This window comes from Corylus avellana, chromosome 2, assembly GCF_965113065.1.
Source record: "Corylus avellana chromosome 2, dhCorAvel1.hap1.2, whole genome shotgun sequence".
Taxonomy (NCBI): domain Eukaryota; kingdom Viridiplantae; phylum Streptophyta; class Magnoliopsida; order Fagales; family Betulaceae; genus Corylus; species Corylus avellana.
The window spans coordinates 46,744,280-46,760,811 of NC_142491.1; the positions used below are offsets into that span (position 1 = coordinate 46,744,280).

At 34.1% G+C, this 16,532-nt stretch overlaps 2 protein-coding genes across 3 annotated transcripts; one reads left to right on the forward strand and one right to left on the reverse strand.

Moving 5' to 3' along the window:
• The first annotated feature begins 3,870 nt into the window (after window positions 1–3,870).
• On the forward strand, window positions 3,871–7,346 carry TRY (Homeodomain-like superfamily protein). Its single transcript, XM_059606752.2, has 3 exons — window positions 3,871–4,162; window positions 4,313–4,400; window positions 7,118–7,346. Exons 1-3 carry the CDS (start codon window positions 4,108–4,110, stop codon window positions 7,254–7,256), a joined length of 282 nt encoding a protein of 93 aa, XP_059462735.2. The 5' UTR covers window positions 3,871–4,107; the 3' UTR covers window positions 7,257–7,346.
• Window positions 7,347–7,841: 495 nt separating this feature from the next.
• On the reverse strand, window positions 7,842–12,274 carry SIGE (sigma factor E). Of its 2 annotated transcripts, none has more exons than XM_059606712.2 (6): window positions 12,181–12,274; window positions 10,521–11,238; window positions 10,240–10,386; window positions 9,372–9,608; window positions 8,924–9,187; window positions 7,842–8,473 (listed from the first exon to the last, which is right to left on the reverse strand). In XM_059606712.2, the coding sequence occupies exons 2-6, from the start codon at window positions 11,226–11,228 to the stop codon at window positions 8,276–8,278; spliced, it is 1,554 nt and encodes a 517-aa protein (XP_059462695.2). In that variant the 5' UTR covers window positions 11,229–11,238; window positions 12,181–12,274; the 3' UTR covers window positions 7,842–8,275. The 2 variants fall into 2 exon arrangements, with proteins under 2 accessions (XP_059462695.2, XP_059462703.2); XM_059606720.2 differs by having other exon boundaries at window positions 10,521–11,275.
• Window positions 12,275–16,532: the final 4,258 nt, after the last annotated feature.

The following is a 16,532-nucleotide window of genomic DNA, read 5'->3' on the forward strand; positions in this document are numbered from 1 at the left end:
AATTTCTGAGTTAATTATTAATTAATTAATTTTGGAGTGTTACATTCTGAGTTCATGATAAACGTAAATTACTTTTTAAAATTGTTAGAATTTGAAATCAAATTCATAACCAAAACCGATGTAAAAGTATCTAAGGCGTGTAAATAGAGACACCTCATGGCGAAAATATGTAATTGAAAAGACACATGGCCTATGAGGCATCTCTACACCCTAAGAGATACATTTTCACAAAAAAGACATCTATATATAGTAGTCATCAACTGAAATTCCCAAAAGACACCATTTCCGAAAGTAACTAACTAGAAAAGAAAAAACATATATTTTATTGTCTTAAATCAACGATGATATTATTATTATTATTATTATTACAATTAACTTCCATTGAAACATACACGCTAAAAAAATATGTAGCTGAGTTTCAATATTTTAAAGACATTGTTGTGAGAATATTATAATCTCATTAAAAGTCTAATATGGTCGGTCCTCCACAAAAAGTCTAATATGAACCTTAAAAGCTAAGCCTCTCCAAACTCTAGGGGTCGTAATCTAAATGGTCGTCTGACACTTCTTTGTCCTCAGCTATTATATATAATTGTAAAATCCAACAATTTTATGGGTTGAATGATATCTCAACATACTATATAATAATCTCATTAAAAGACTCTCGAAAGTGTCAATCTCTGTCTCTGTAATGCACAAACTTGAGCGAAATCGTAAACAAGAAGCTTAAGTTATTCTAGACGAAATTAATGCACGAGCAATATGGAATCCTTTTAGGCTCAAAAGATGCTCCTCTGGCACCACAAAATTTTCAAGAGTCTGGCTACTTGGCTAGCAATTAACGCAATGCTTGCTTTTCAAGTGGATAGATGCATATATGTAGCCCTAATTGGCTAATTGGCTAATTGTGGGTTAGGTGTGGGGTAGGATAATGCCAACAAAATGATCCCAAACAAAAAAGTTTGGTGAAGAGCATACTCTGGAAACCAATACTTGAAGAATGTTTTTTTTTTTTTTTTTTTTTTACATGTAAGCACAAGAGAGGAGAGAGAATTTGAATTAGTAACCTCCGCTTCATTAGGCGTAGTCCCAGCCGATTGAGCTACCTCTTGAGGATACTTGAATAATGTTTTTTGCTTCAATTAGATTTTCTTTAAAAAAAAAAATTAATTTTTTTTTTAAAAAATTAAGGTCCATGTAAGTTCTTATTGGGTTTAATTGGTAGGGCAACAAGACAAAATAGATATGTATGCATCAGCCCATTGAAAAATTAGCATCAATCATTCTTAAGTTGCAACAGCTTCCTACACCAATAACAGTTAAAATACTTTTGTTCCACGCTTGCAGTTGCAACAGTTTATTGGTTTCATGGGACTAGAAAAGATATTCTCCAAACAAAGCTAATCCTCGTTTCATGCCGTTTCCCAGCTCATATTCAAACTTTCAGTTTTAGGCCCAATGGCAGGGGTTGTTTCTGTGTTTAGATATTGGGCCGAGTCTGGCCCATATATAGCACCCGAAAGTTGGTCCAACTCAACTCAATTCAGTTCCTTACGCGACAACATTAATTATCTGTATAGAAAGAAAAAAAACATACTTTCACATTTATTTATCACATTTAATTTATATTGACCGACATTGTGTGATTTAAATTTTTTTTTGTTATAATGTATGATATAAAAAGTCACTTAAAATTTGTCATTTTTATGTCCTTTCATCCAACCTTTTTACCCTTGTAAGAGTCCGTTTGGGAGTGCATTTTTAAAGAAATAATTTGCGTTTTTAAACCAAATTGCAATTTTTGGAATATTTGAGATTGCGATTTCTATAAGTTGACTAGGGGGTGCTTATTTGAAAAAGTGCGAATTCAAACCAAAATCATGATTTCGCTGAAAACAATATTTGGCGCAATATTTATCTCTTTGGCCATGAAACCGCAATTATATGCTAATGTTATCCAAACACTCAATTGATTAAAAAAAAAAAAAAATTCTTAACTTGTTTTATCAAACACCTGTGCGATTTTAAAAAGTAGCGATTTCAAAAACGTAATTTTTAAAATTCTACTTATTGAAATCACACTCCCAAATGGGCACTAAGTTTTACAGACCTAATGACTGATAATTATCTTTAAAAAAAATACATATAAAAAGGACATTTAAACTTTGTCTAAATGTATTCAAATTAGGTAAGAATATATACCTTAATTTGGACAACAGCACTTTGGTTTTTTTTTTTTTTTTTTTTAAATGTCCGCATAAGAGAGGGAGAGGAATTCGAATTAGTGACTTCAACTTTATTAAGAACAGCACTTTAGTTTTGGCCACTGTACAAAGGCCGATACGATCCATCTTATGCAAATAGCGTATATATGTTCGAAAATTAATGAAGGACCACCGTATCTTTTCCTTCCCAACAAACATTAATATATACATATAGAACTGGTCCCAAACTAGTTTTGGTCATATTTATGGTCCATTTCCCTGGTTTGAAAATCGTTGGTGCGATGGCTAAAAATGGTCAAAATGACTCAATGAGCATGGTGATATGATGGAGTTTTTTCACTCTAATGGAAGAAAACAGCAGGCTGCTGGCGTGACTGACGCATCAAGTGTGCTAATGGCCGTGGCATGCACTGGCAGGCATGGCGATCGATCGGACCTCATCGCTTCTATCGTACGCGTACTGCTTGCAATACATGTGGCTGCGCGTGCGGCGTGACAACTTGGTCATGATGATTATGTTTTGTAGCGAGATGTGCGTTCGATCGACCAACAGACGGGAAAAAGACAATACAGAGGAGTACTGTAGATTCCGTAGGATCGATGAAGGATTTTTTTAATTTTTTTTCTTCTATATTATCTTTAGGGTTTTGTTCTTCGTGATTTTTTTTCGTCGTTTTACTTGGTGATTTGTGAAGTTATTCTTATGTTTATTGTAATAAATAAATAAATAAACAAGGACTTTATTTTAAAAAAGAAGAGAGAGAGAGAGAGATGGATTTTGTCTTCTTCGATTCTTTCTTTTCTGATGGTATATAGCAAATTAGGGTACGGCAACAACCAATCATAAATAGGTAATGATTAATGATTATGACATTAGTGAAGATATTATGATATTTCTATATCAATTTTAGTTTTTTAATTTTTTTAATTTTTAATTTTTCACACCACGCACTCTCTTTTTTTATTCAAAAAGCGAGAAGGGGTGATCAGTGTAATTTTTTTCCTAGGGCGTGACTATCGGGGTTTCTATCTGTTGTGAAATGTTTGGTTTGAGCCATAGCTACTGTCTGGGAAGACAAGTCCATCATCATAGCTCCATCAAAGTGCAAGTTGGTAAAATCTCTTCTTAGTAGCATCTGGTTTGCGGACTACTACCGCAAGCGGGTTCGAACCCATGACCACTAAGAAGAAAGGAGGGAAAAATTGAACCTTATTCCCTGCTGCTTTACCAACTCAACTGCCACCTTGATGATTTATTTGGTGGTTCTCACCCCAACTAAAACAGTGTGATATAGGATCACTTTTAATTCCCTAAAATTATTTTCTGTCATTAAAATGAGAGACATGGCTCATCAAACCATTGACTTTAAAAGTGAATTAATAGATATGATTACAATGATCATGAGAGCCCAACTTTTTTAAGCGTCTCACATGCAGGTATTATTTTTCTTCTACGATAAAGACAAGGTTTATCATTTTGATCACATATAAACTATATATTAAACTAACTCCAACACCCTTAATTATGATCAGAATTAATTTTAAAAAGCTTAATCAACTATATATTAATTAATATCTCTATCTTATTCTATATATATATATATATGTTCTGAGTTTTCCCCCTCTCACTGTCTATTCAACCATCGATCTACCAATTCGGTAAAGGTACAAGCCTACAAGTCAACACACACACACACACACATGTACATCTGCTTGGTTCGTTGGGCAGTCCTATCAACATACATTCCCTTTTGTTTGAACTCCCAGATCACACATATATACCCTGTTATATCTCTTACCTTCCCTAGGCAATCCTCTATTTTTCCGTCTCTTTTATTCTCTCCCACTTTTCTACTCTTCCTCTTCCTCTCCCTTTTACCCCATGGGTGGTCGACGTCGCCGGGCGCAATCCGAAATCACCAGTTTTGAGTCTGAGGGTCAGTGTGCTTTTCCACTTCTTTTGCTTTTATATATATATATATATATATATATATATATATATCTGTGTGTGTGTGTGGGATTTTTTGTTTCTTCTCTTATTTTCTCCTCTTAGATTAAAGTTTTTGTTTTGTTCATTTGTCTGGCAGAGGTTAGTAGTATTGAGTGGGAGATTATAAACATGACTGACCAAGAAGAAGATCTCATCTGTAGAATGTATAGACTTGTTGGGGAGAGGTAAGCTGATCATCACAAAACTGTTAGTAGATAATTATGTCAGTCATTTTTGAATTGAATTGGGTCCCATGCACAGGAGTGAGAGGTATATAAACTTGATATATATTTGTGATTAGTAATTAGTAATAATGATCTATTGACTAATTTTTACTATTACGTTATCTCTAAATATAACATTACTCATTTGTGATTTATATATTAATATTTTTAGCGTTTTCTTTTTTCTACTTTCTAAACAACATCATTAAACAAACGCCGTTAATGGGTTTGACAATCAAACCACACTGTTTTCTACCCAAATTGGAGTGAATTTAGGTGGTAGACAAAGATCCATTTACATGGGCAAGAATTCTTACTTTTTAGATCAGACTGATACCAACGCACATGGGCATGCGTGAAACAGTACTGTATAAAAGATCAAGAAGTACTGACTAGAAGAAACATGTGGACTGTGGCTTTTGGCCACCAGAACCAGAAGAGTCTGAAGAGACTCAGACACCCTAGTAGATAAGGCTAAGCTTACTTGTTGATTCTGCTAGCTGCACAAAATCTTCTTATGATATATAAAATAATGCCTCGGATTTGTTTGTATTACTTATATTATGATTGTCTTTTTTAGTGCAGTAATATAAATTAAAAATTAAAGGTTGTGCTCCAAATCTAGTTTGTCCTTTTATTTTTATTATAATGACTAGTTTTGTGTTGTATGATCTAATTAATATTTATGATAGTTTTAATCATAGCCATTTGTGTAGGGGGATTATTACTTCTGTATTGTCCCTATTTTTGCATTATGGGCACTAATCTAAAAAATTCTTAAGTTAGGGTTTGAATTCATGGTTGATGTTCCGTACTATTTTAAATCATGACTATTCGAATCTCAAAAAGTCTATAATGATGAGGGACAAGAAAGAGATAATTGGGTCTAGTAGTTTTATTTAAGTTTTATTAATTAATGGGTTATTAGTATCTAATTTTATGTTTTGAGTGAATTTGTAAGAGTCATGGGTGTTATTTTATAATTTAACAAATGAGTTTTGTCCAAAGTAAATTCATTAGGTTATGGTTAAGGTTTGGTCCTTTGTCTATTTATTAAGGGTTTGGCTTAAAGTCAATCAAATTAAGGTTAGCATCTAGTTAGTGGGTCTATTAATTTAAGTGTACTTTTGTGCTTCAATAAAAGTAATTAAAAAGATTTTGATGAATAAACATAGTCCTTTCTTTTTAGTGGCTAGACTCCACCGCATTCTATTATTGGTAAATGAAACTCTGGTTAATTTGAAAGTTAATTTGTGATGAGATTCCATGCATGAGTCGTGATTAGGGTTGTAAGACTCAATCCTCCCACGCATATCATTTACTACTTTTTATTCTTTGTTTGTTGTTGATATCCAGCCTACATCACTTAAGTTAATAGAAAAATGGTAATCTTAATCTTTTAAAGTAATATCCTAACACATGTAGGCTAGAATTGAGGGAAGATGAAACCCTATTGCTACTAACCTTGTCCAATATTCATATGAGACTCATGTTGGGGTTATCTCACATCGGTTGTGGAAGAGATTGGTAGCTAGTTTCTAAGTGTGAGGAAAAGTTTCATCTCTTAAGTTAGTTTTTAGGTTAAGAGAGACCCAAGATTATCCAACATTGGTATCAAAGCCCAGGTTCAACCAATAAGTCTCGGGCCAATAGTCCACTGGAGAAACATGTTGTTTCCACTTTGACCTAGGACCCGATGTGTGAAGCGGAGATTGTGTGAATTATCCCATATCGGTTGTGGAGGGAGCTGGTAGTCATTTTATAAATGTGAGGAAAAGCCTCACATCTTAAGCTAATTTTTGAAGTTGAGAGAGGCTCGAGTCACCCTAATACCCTCATTGTTTTGGGCACTTTCAAAAGGAATTAGCCACCCAAATGTTTTAAAAAGCAGATCCGGCTTACATGCTGTAGTTTAAGTAACAATCAAGATTGAATATCTAAAAATGTGTTGCTTACACTACAGCATAAATGCTGTTATTAAGCCAAATGTAACGACCCAGGGAAAAGCGCTAGCCATATCTGCGCTATTACCCCAAAAGGACTAGTCAATTTGGAGTTTTCCTAGAATTCATTATAAAGCCCAGTTTCACCTAGTAACTAGGCAATGTGGGACTTAGCACCCATGACTTATCTCTATAAACCACCCACTCTATGTGGGCTTCTTTTCATCTTCCCAATATGGGACCGGGGTGTTACAAACTCCCCCTCTTAAACTCCTGACGTCCTCGTCAGGTCCACGTCATGCAGTGCTCCAATACCACATGACCTGGCGTTACTAGGTGGCTCTGATACCACTTGTAACAACCCAGGGAAAAGCGCTAGCCATATCTGCGCTATCACCCCAAAAGGACTAGTCAATTTGGAGTTTCCCTAGAATTCATTATAAAGCCCAGTTTCACCTAGTAACTAGGCAATGTGGGACTTAGCACCCATGACTTATCTCTATAAACCACCCACTCTATGTGGGCTTCTTTTCATCTTCCCAATATGGGACCGGGGTGTTACACCAAATCCTTAAAAAGCTTCCAAAATATATGTTTTTATGAGTATCTTCTTTGATCGACAGACTTGAAGATCATGAAGTCTTGGCCACTAGCTAGTCACCAGTGATTATCAAATATTAACACTTGGGATTCCTTTCAGGTGGGATTTATATTAACACTTGGGATTCCTTTCAGGTGGGATTTAATAGCGGGCAGGATTCCAGGCAGAAATGCGGAAGAAATAGAGAGGTTTTGGATAATGAGACGCTGGGAAAAGCTCGCCGATAGAAGAAAATTGCATAAGAAAGAGAATTCCAAAATCTTTGATCATTGATTTTCAATTAATGCTACACAAAAGTTGTTTCTGTCTTTTTAGTTGTATTTTTTGGCTTTTAAATTTAGTAAAAATATATATATATATATTTTTAAACTCTCAATTGCAATGGATATTATCATAATAAAAAATAAATCTTCCCCCTCCCACCTTTACTTTTGGCCAGTGGATCAACAAGTGAGACAAATATATATATATATATATATATATATATATATATATATACAAAGGAATGTATAATTTAAAAAGTTTTTGTGATATATTCAAAGTTTTGCAGTGGAGCAGAAAGGCATCGGTTCCAAGAAACAGCAGCATCTTTGTCCTCAGGTGCTGTCAACGTTACTGCTAAAACCTTATCCTAATTGATATGATATATGAGCTGTACAACATATCCCATTCACGATGAACCACGCTTTGACTAAATAAAGCAAATGAATTATGTTAAATACCAATAATTTTATAAAGAAATTAATAATAATGATTTCACCCCTTTATTAGGGTCAATCCTTGACCAAATAATAATAATAATAATTGTTTTAAACTTGCATTATGATTTATCCATAGATGTTGAAAACATACATTAAGTTCTAAAATGCACCCTTGTACTTGCTTAATTTACTGGGCTGTCATTTGTGCTTCCTATTATTACATTGCCAACATGTCACAACATTGTGAAAATGTGTGAATCCTACCATTGGGAAGAACTAGGGTTTGGGAAAGACCAAATTATTTCGTCACAATCTATAATTTAATTTCATCACATTGATATAATTAATGGGAAGAAAAAAAAATATACATTTCATTTATACATGCCTATCAGCAATGCTGAATACATTTCTATGTTTATCTAGCTTCCTTTTCAGGGTTTTTTTTTTTTTTTTTGGGTTACAATGTTTGGGTTGTTGCAAGACTATATATAATACAGAGAGAGAGAAGTATAGAGAAGGACTTGGCAAGCAGAAACCCTTGTGAGGGAAAGAGTTAATATAGGAGACGTATATGATGCTTCTCTATTCAGTTTATAGTAAATGTTGGCGAAGATAATCCACTCGAGCTGGATGCTTGAGCTTCAGCAAAGCCTTCACTTCATGCTTCCGAACCATTTCTCTTGAAATATTTAAGTTTCCAGCAATCTCTCCCAATGTTCTATCACCTTTACCATCAAGCCCGTATCTTTGCCTCATTACCAAGCTCTCCTTGGGCTTTAGAGAATCAAGCTGGGAAAAGAATTTCGAATACAAGTTTTTAACTTCTGACAGCAAGATTTCAAGTAAAGGTAAAGCCTTACTTTTAAACCCTAGCCCACTAGCTCACTAAAAATAGAAAGAATGAATTTAATCATTAATTTATATTCATTCTAACACTTATCTTCACGTGTGTGTTCAAATTCTTTTTTAAAATAAGTGAGAACTAATAAGTAGAATATATAATTAAAATGAAAAGTAAATGACAGAAACAAAATGCAAACTCAAGACATTTGCTCTATTACCAAATTAAATCATCATTTATCTCAAAAGTTTAAACATATAAAAATGGATGAGTTTGGTCATTTAACTTGATTATTCTAAGATCTAATTCATTAGCAGATGGTGATGAAATTTGTTTAGAAACTAGAGAGAGTAAGGAATGCAGAACGAAATGCAAGGTTGGGGAGGATGAGTGATTACCACATCATCAAGAGCAATCCTAAGAAGAGCAGGTTGCCTCCAGTTATCAGCTCCAACACCATCAACATCAGTGATCCCCTTAATGTACTCTTCTTGTGTGGTTGCATGCCTTGAATGGAGAGAGAGAACAGGTCTCGCGGCTTTCATAACTTCCTGATACCTCTCAGGGGAGATCCCAACTTTTTTTACTATCTCTTCCTCTGTGGGTAATCTATGAAGCTCAAACAACAACTCAAGTTTGGCTCGTTGGATTTCTACTCTAACCTGCATAAACACAAGTGAACACATGCATATTAAGCACGCCTGCCATGTTATTTCTACCTTTTCTTGACTTTTGTATTAATTGCAACAATGTACCACTTTCAAATAATGAATTTTTCCATCCCTCACAGACTACTATTAACAAAGAGAAGCATAGAAAGCTTGGGAGGAAGAAAATAAAGCATACCGATTCAAGGCCAAAAGAAACACGAGTAAAGCTTGAGAGTGTCATGGAGCGTATAATGGCATGCCTAATCCAAAAAAGACTATAAGTGGAGAGCCGGAATCTCCTTTTTGGTTCAAAACGATCAATGGCTGTAATAAGTCCTTTCACTCCTGCCTGGCAAAGGTCTTGAAACCTTGGGCCATTTGCAAAGTCTTGGAAATACTTGTTGATTACAAACAAAATGAGCCGGAGATTGTGCTGCAATGGATATAAGCATTATGTGTTAATCCAAGATCCTTAAGAGCATCAATGCATTCAATGTAATCAGTTCTTGGTAAGTAAACGGAAAGCAACCATGCATGGCTATTTGCTTAATACCATCTGCAGAAAATATAATCAGCCTCAACTCTTGATGAAAAGATACAAAAGCCAAAAATAACAGAGAAAATAGAACAACAGAACACCACAGAGACTGAGTTTTTAGACCATTACAGGAAATTAAAATGTGCCTATTGTAGCTGAAGTCACTTGGACTGGAAGTCAAATGTTGTAATTGTCACTCGCGGCACATTTTATATGCACCATAAAATTTTAAGCCAAATTGACCCTAGGAAGATACCCATTTCTGACATAACTGTCTCAATTCTTTACAGGCGCTCTTTTTAATGTGCATTTTCTCTTTGCTTCAATGTAAATAGTATATATCCTCTACAATGTCTTTTAAATGAAGATGAGAAGATCTCTAGAACTTTCCCTAAATGAAAATGAGAAGACAAGATAATTTGTTGCCAAAAAAAAAAAAAAAAAAAGGAGGAAAAGAAACTTTTAGCAGCAATTCTGCTTAACCAAAGGGAGTGGAAAAAAAAAAAAATAAATAAAAAAATACTACCTTAATGAGCTTGTTTCTTGCAGCTCGACCAACCTCCATGCGTTTTCGCACTTGAACTACATTCATCTTCATTGCTTCAGCTAATTCGCCTTCTGTTGGTTCTCTCCCCAAATCTTTCTGCAAATTCTCTTTCACTTGAAGGAGTGCCTAATTGTCAGAAATCATAACATATCAGCCAAAGCTAACTCAATTTCATTTCAAAAAATAATAGAACTAATACGCAAAATTGAAATACAGAAAAAGGGAAAATTTTGTATCCAAATTTTAAATAGAATGCCCACCTTCATGGGTTGCATCAACTTGAACAACCAAACATGTTCAGAGGAAGGAAGAACAGGAGGTATCCTCATTTTTTTCCAGTTCAAACTAACCAAATCAGTTGAAGCTGAGTACTCCCTTACAAGCTTCTCAATCTTCACATTTTCATCCTTAACATCTTTCCTCTTCCGCATTGGAGCAACCACTTTATCTTCTTTATTCTTTTTCAATGCAATCCTTTTATCAAGACTCAACCTTTTAACCTTCTTTACTTGGTTCTTAATCACATTATAGCCGGTTCTCCTCTCTGCTTTTTCATCACCACCACTAATCTTCCTCCTCCTTCGCTGGCTTTTACTCATCATGCCACCTACATTTTCCACATCAGAAGTATCAGATGTTGGGCTTCGCTTGTATATGTTTTCAAGCTGGGCGGCGGCTTCATTGTAATCCACTTCCAAGGTGGTACTCGGAGAAGCTTCATCTGTAACGACAGCTTTTACTCTTCTCAAAGGTTTGCTAGCTTTTCCTAGTCTCTTCCGTCTATCCTTACTGGTTTCTATGGGCAAAGGGATCTGCTCCTGGGGCGCAACCAATGCACTGCTATTGGATTTATCTGCTTTAAAAGCTACTATCAAGGGTCTTTTCAAAGTAGAGCGTTGAGCTGAGAATTTCCCACTCAAACCAAGCGGAGTTCGAGCAGCTGAGCTGGAAACAGTCACAACTCCCATGCCAAGTTGCCTGAGCAAAGTTTCAAAAGATGAATGTGACACAAATCCTGCAATCACAAAAGAAGCATGTATTCCCAGTTCACTTCAGTCCTCACACAAATTTAGAAACCGTTAAATGGGAAAGGGTAACACTTAACATGTGGGCTCAAACTCGTCCTTACTAAGTATTCGTGGAATATTTAATTAGAAATGACTTTTAACTCTAATAACATGTAATCATTCGTCCTAAAAGCTTAGGCCAATAAAAAATGATAAATTTAATCATTTAATTAATATTCTAACAAGTTCCTCTACATAACTGTAATATATTCCCCAATATTAATTATGTGACCCAATTTAGATATAGCTCTAAGACCAGCAGCAAAATTGCATATACAACTTGATCATCTTCATAAAGCTTGTTTATTGAAGTGTCACAAAACAAACTAGCAATCTAAATCTTGCACCTCTCCTATTTAACGGGTCACCTTACTGATTATTAACCCAAATAGGCTGATTCTAATGAACCCAATTTCATTTTTTTTTTCCCTCCAAAGGAAAATCATGCTGTGATTAATATAAACTTGAAATGAACAAGTACACACCCAAAACGCCCTGATTATACTCATCAAATAACCAAGGGTTTTACATACAATCTCAAACAGGGCACCTTTCTTTTCCACTGATGGTACACTTCAAAAATCTGGCTGCATAATACTTGCCCATATGGACCAATTCGACTTACTAACGATTTTATGCGTCCAAATTCATTATAGTACAGAAAATAATTCACTGCTGAAACATGTCACAACACGTTCTTAGTAAAAGATATCATCAAGATTCTAAAGCAATGTACACCCAACGAATTATTAACGTTTTTTTTTTTTTGGATGAATGAATTCTTAACGTTTCTCTTAGAAGAAATAGAAATGAAGAAGAAAAGGGAATTCAAAGCAGAACCAGAGCAACGTACCTGGATGATTCGTCACTGTCTGATCCTCCTTGCCGAGTTGGTACACAAGTTTTAGGATCTCCGAACTGAGGAAGTTTGGGAGTTTATGTTAGAAACTCATAAACGTGAATTACCGTGTCCACAATTATATATCCGGAAACCAACGGCGGAGATTTTGGGGTCTCATAAAACAACGGCGGATAATGCAAACACGTGGGGAAGTTTAAGTCTTTAATAAGAAGGTGGTCAACGTGGCAATTACAGGAGCAGAGAAATGATCGTTGGGAGGTTCCAACGTGGCGACTTAAGAGTGGAGGAGAAGATATTTTCGGGGTATGGATGGTGTTGGTCCAACGTTCCATTGTTATTGGCTGAGGAATATGACTTCAGTTTTGGGACCCACTTCGTGTGGTGGTCTGCGGAATCTTTACGTTGCTCAATAGCAACCATGTGAAGAACAATGGAGCTAAAGGATTAGAGGTTGGGGATCCTTCAAGCATTTTTCCTTTGTTTATTATAATTTCTTACATATTTATTTTGTCACAGGATATAGGTATTCTTGTTTGTAATTTTGTATTTATTAATTACTGTATTATATATGGTGAGACAAAATACTTCATGCCTAAATAAGGCCCAAATAGAGGCCCGTAGTTAGGAGCCCACGATTAATGGAGGACAGAGGAACCAAGGCTCAAAGCCAGAAGCCCACGACGCAGATCTAGTCCCAAACTGTTCAGTTAAAGCAGGGTCACACGTATCCACAAAATAGGGAAAAACAGAACCTACCTATAACAAACCCAATCTCGCCCATGCAGAATCCAGATACGGTCAAAGACCGTCAAAAACCTTCCAGCGGAGGTTGAGGTAAATCTTCACCTGGACTAACAAACTCCATGGAATTCGGAAGAAGTCAAGCTAAGTGAAAGCCCTGCCGACTCTGGAAAAACCTATAAAAGAGACAGACCTACTACAACACGAGTCCTGCTATGCGGCTGCCAACTTGCGTCGGACATATATTAAAAAAAAAAAAAAAAAAGTTTTTTAGTTAAATTTCTATGAGTTAATATTTAATTTCTAATATCTCAAAACTTTTTTTTTTTATTTAAAATTAAAACTTAGGGGGTGTAAGATTAATCATTTAAGAATGGTGTCATCAAAAAGGGATTCGATCATCCTAAATCTGGTACTAATACCTCAAATTTGGTGCTAATACCTCAAATTTGAATTTTCCTTTAATATCTCTCTTCTTCAATTTAAACAAAACAAAACAAAATGTTTGACGCTTGGCTGCCTCAATTTGGAAGCCAAAAATCTCTATTCCTACAACATAGGGTACAGTGAAAAATACTCTCTCTACTCTCAATCGTCGCATTCGAGGTGGAACGGCAGTCACACCCTCCACTTAAGGTTAAGTATGTATAGTGTTAGAACATTTTTCGGTTTAACAGTTTTCGATTAGTGTGAATCACATGTTCTTCAAGACATTTTTGATCTTCAATCTTCACGTTCTTGCAAGACAACTAGGGCCGACTCAATGTATTTGGGGCCTTAGGCAAAATTTTGAAGTTGGACCTTATTTTTTTAATATTTAAATATTAATTAAATAATATCTATTTTAATAATATTATTATTATTTTCATTCTCATTGTTGTTTCATGACTTTTAAGTTTAACTTTTAACTAATTGCCTAAAAATATTAATGTGGCATATTTGTTTTTTTGGGTTAATTAGTCTTATTTTACAATGTGCTTATTATATTATGGCCTTATTTTAGAGGCCTTAAATTTTTATGGGAAAAAAGTTTGGGCCTTATTTTTCTTTTTTTTTTTAAAAAAAATTAGTCCTTAAGTTAAAATAAAATTAAAAAAATTTTAGGCCCCTCAAAATTTTTTTAGGCCTTATTAAATTTTTTTTTTTGGGCCTTACTAACTGGGGGCTCTAGGCAACTGCCTCAAGCCATTGAGTCGACCCTGAAGACAACAAGTCAATAACCAACCAATTAAGAGATAACTCGCCACCGGTGTGCTGGCGAGTCTCACTCTAATGTTTAAGTCAATCTCTGAGGGAAGAGTATACTCAATAAACAGTAATTGAGTCTAGGGTTTGTATCTAGTGTAAGGGCCTACTTATAGGCTAAGAAGTGGAGTCATACATTGATTATGTGTTCTACTTCAACTTAACCTAGAAGTGCTGAGAATTGTGGCTTAGTATTCTTCTGGTGTGATGGTTTGGTCTTGAGGCCCATGATGTATCTGGTCGGCCAATAGAGTAGGATTATTCCCAACATATAGTGTTAACACAACTATATTATATTAATCACTTGAAATTTTTTATTAAGATTAGTTAAATAGACTTTGAGGCTTAAGCCAACAAATTTAACAAAAACTATTTCTTGTATTAAAATATTAAATAAATTTATTTATTTATTTTAATTTATGATATTTTTATTTTTATTTAAAATTCGTTCTACTTACTTTTTGGAATGCATAATTATTATTTAAGTTTTTTGATGTTAAATTATCATTTCTTACAAAAGCTTAATTATTTAATCAATATTTTAACATTCCCTGTTACATAAAGGCTTAAACTCCATTTTAATAGTGAAACCCAATAAGTGAAATATTTAATTCAAATGAAAAATAAATAACAGAGACATGGTTGGAATTAATAATCAATGGCTTTGATATCACATTAAATTATCATTTATCTCAAAAGTTCAAGTTTATAAAAATATATAAATTTCGTCATTTAATCAATATTTTAATATTTAAAGTCTTATTTTCTAACTACTCATTCAGTCATACACATTTAACAAATTATTATATTTGGTACTCAAAGAACGACCAATTGAATTTAAAAAAAAAAAAAAAAAAAGTGATTGTCACATAACAATCTATAATGGCCCATTTCCATTTGGAAGGGGATGCAAAACTCGTGTCGGAGGCAGTTAATTCAGTGGACCCAATTGGAGTAAGATAGGGCACATCGTGGAGGGTATGAGGAGTCGAGGACGCTGTTGAAAACTTTCTCACAATGGTAGGTATTTTGGGTGAGTCGTGTTGCTAACAGTGCAGCACATACACTTGCTAGATTGGCTACTGCGAAAGGCTTAAATGGAATACGGCTAGGTGTGACCCCTAATTGTATTTATGAGATTTCCTTGATGGAGCGATTTGATTGATTTATAAAAGTGGTAACGCATTTTATTATTTATTTTTTAAAAATAATAATATAAAAATAATTTTAAAAAGAAAAATAGAAGCACCCTCAAAAGAATTAAGTACGTATTAACACGGGCACTACGCTTATGGCCGGTTTCATACTTGCGCACCTATTAGGAATTATCAACGTGCGTGGAGTTTCCACCCATATAACTTTTACGGTCCAAAGCAAAGGAGCAACACGTCTAGAAGACCCACTATTGCGGCTTTCTTCTCGATGACTCATTAATTCCGCATTTCAGAGGGATTTACAGAGTAGCTTCCCTTTTCAAACCTTGTTTTCTCTCCTCCCCAGAAAAAAAGTTGTTCCCTAACTTTGTACAAAGCATTGACATTGAACTGGTCCAAATCTACTTTTGAATGTTTATTCCACAAAAAAAAAAAAAATAAATAAATAAATAAAAAAAAAACAGAATTTATTTGGTTATAGACAAGAAGTAAATTCTTATATATTAAAAAACTAAAGAAAAACCATAGTTACAGCATTCCGAATGATATATATATATATATATATATATATATATATATATATATATAATGACTAATCAAAACTTATTTTAGCTAATGAGTTTTGAAATACATTATACATCCGATTATCTATTTCTTTTTTATTTATGTCATTTTAATTTTTTTTTTTAATAAGGATTGTATTTTTTTTCTTTAAAAATCATATTTTTCAACTTTTGGAAAAAAGAGATGTGGAGATAAATACTAGGAAATTTTTTTGGGAAAACAGAGATGTGGAAGATAAATAATCAGATAAAATTTTGGGAAAAAAGAGATATGTAGAGAGAAATAATATATTAATGAGATGGATGTGTGAACATAGTCTCATCTACATGTAGCGATGCACTGTTCACAAATATTTTGCTTATCTATTTTAAATTAAAATAAGAAATTGCTAAGCCATTGTGAGTGCTCTACATGATTTTTCTTTTTTAGCATTTTAATATAATTTAGTATCAAATATTCTTTTGCACTTGGAGAAAAATATATAAGGATATTTTGATATACATATTTCTTACATGGTGCTTAAGAATGTTAAATTAATCACCAAAAAGATCACACGTACATGCTATTAAAACACGGAAAGGTTAGGTGCTCTCCTATTGTTTTTATAATGTTCTCTTTGTGTCTTTCTGGTCCTAGCAT

Excerpts from the sequence above, each read along its gene's own strand:
- TRY (XM_059606752.2), top strand. The coding sequence starts at position 4,108 with ATGGGTGGTCGACGTCGCCGGGCGCAATCCGAAATCACCAGTTTTGAG. Across the intron at positions 4,163-4,312 it reads CACCAGTTTTGAGTCTGAGG|AGGTTAGTAGTATTGAGTGG; the intron begins GTCAGTGTGCTT and ends TTTGTCTGGCAG. Across the intron at positions 4,401-7,117 it reads TATAGACTTGTTGGGGAGAG|GTGGGATTTAATAGCGGGCA; the intron begins GTAAGCTGATCA and ends GATTCCTTTCAG.
- SIGE (XM_059606712.2), bottom strand. The coding sequence starts at position 11,228 with ATGGGAGTTGTGACTGTTTCCAGCTCAGCTGCTCGAACTCCGCTTGGT. Across the intron at positions 10,387-10,520 it reads AGTTGATGCAACCCATGAAG|GCACTCCTTCAAGTGAAAGA; the intron begins GTGGGCATTCTA and ends TCTGACAATTAG. Across the intron at positions 9,609-10,239 it reads CAAGAAACAAGCTCATTAAG|CACAATCTCCGGCTCATTTT; the intron begins GTAGTATTTTTT and ends TATCCATTGCAG.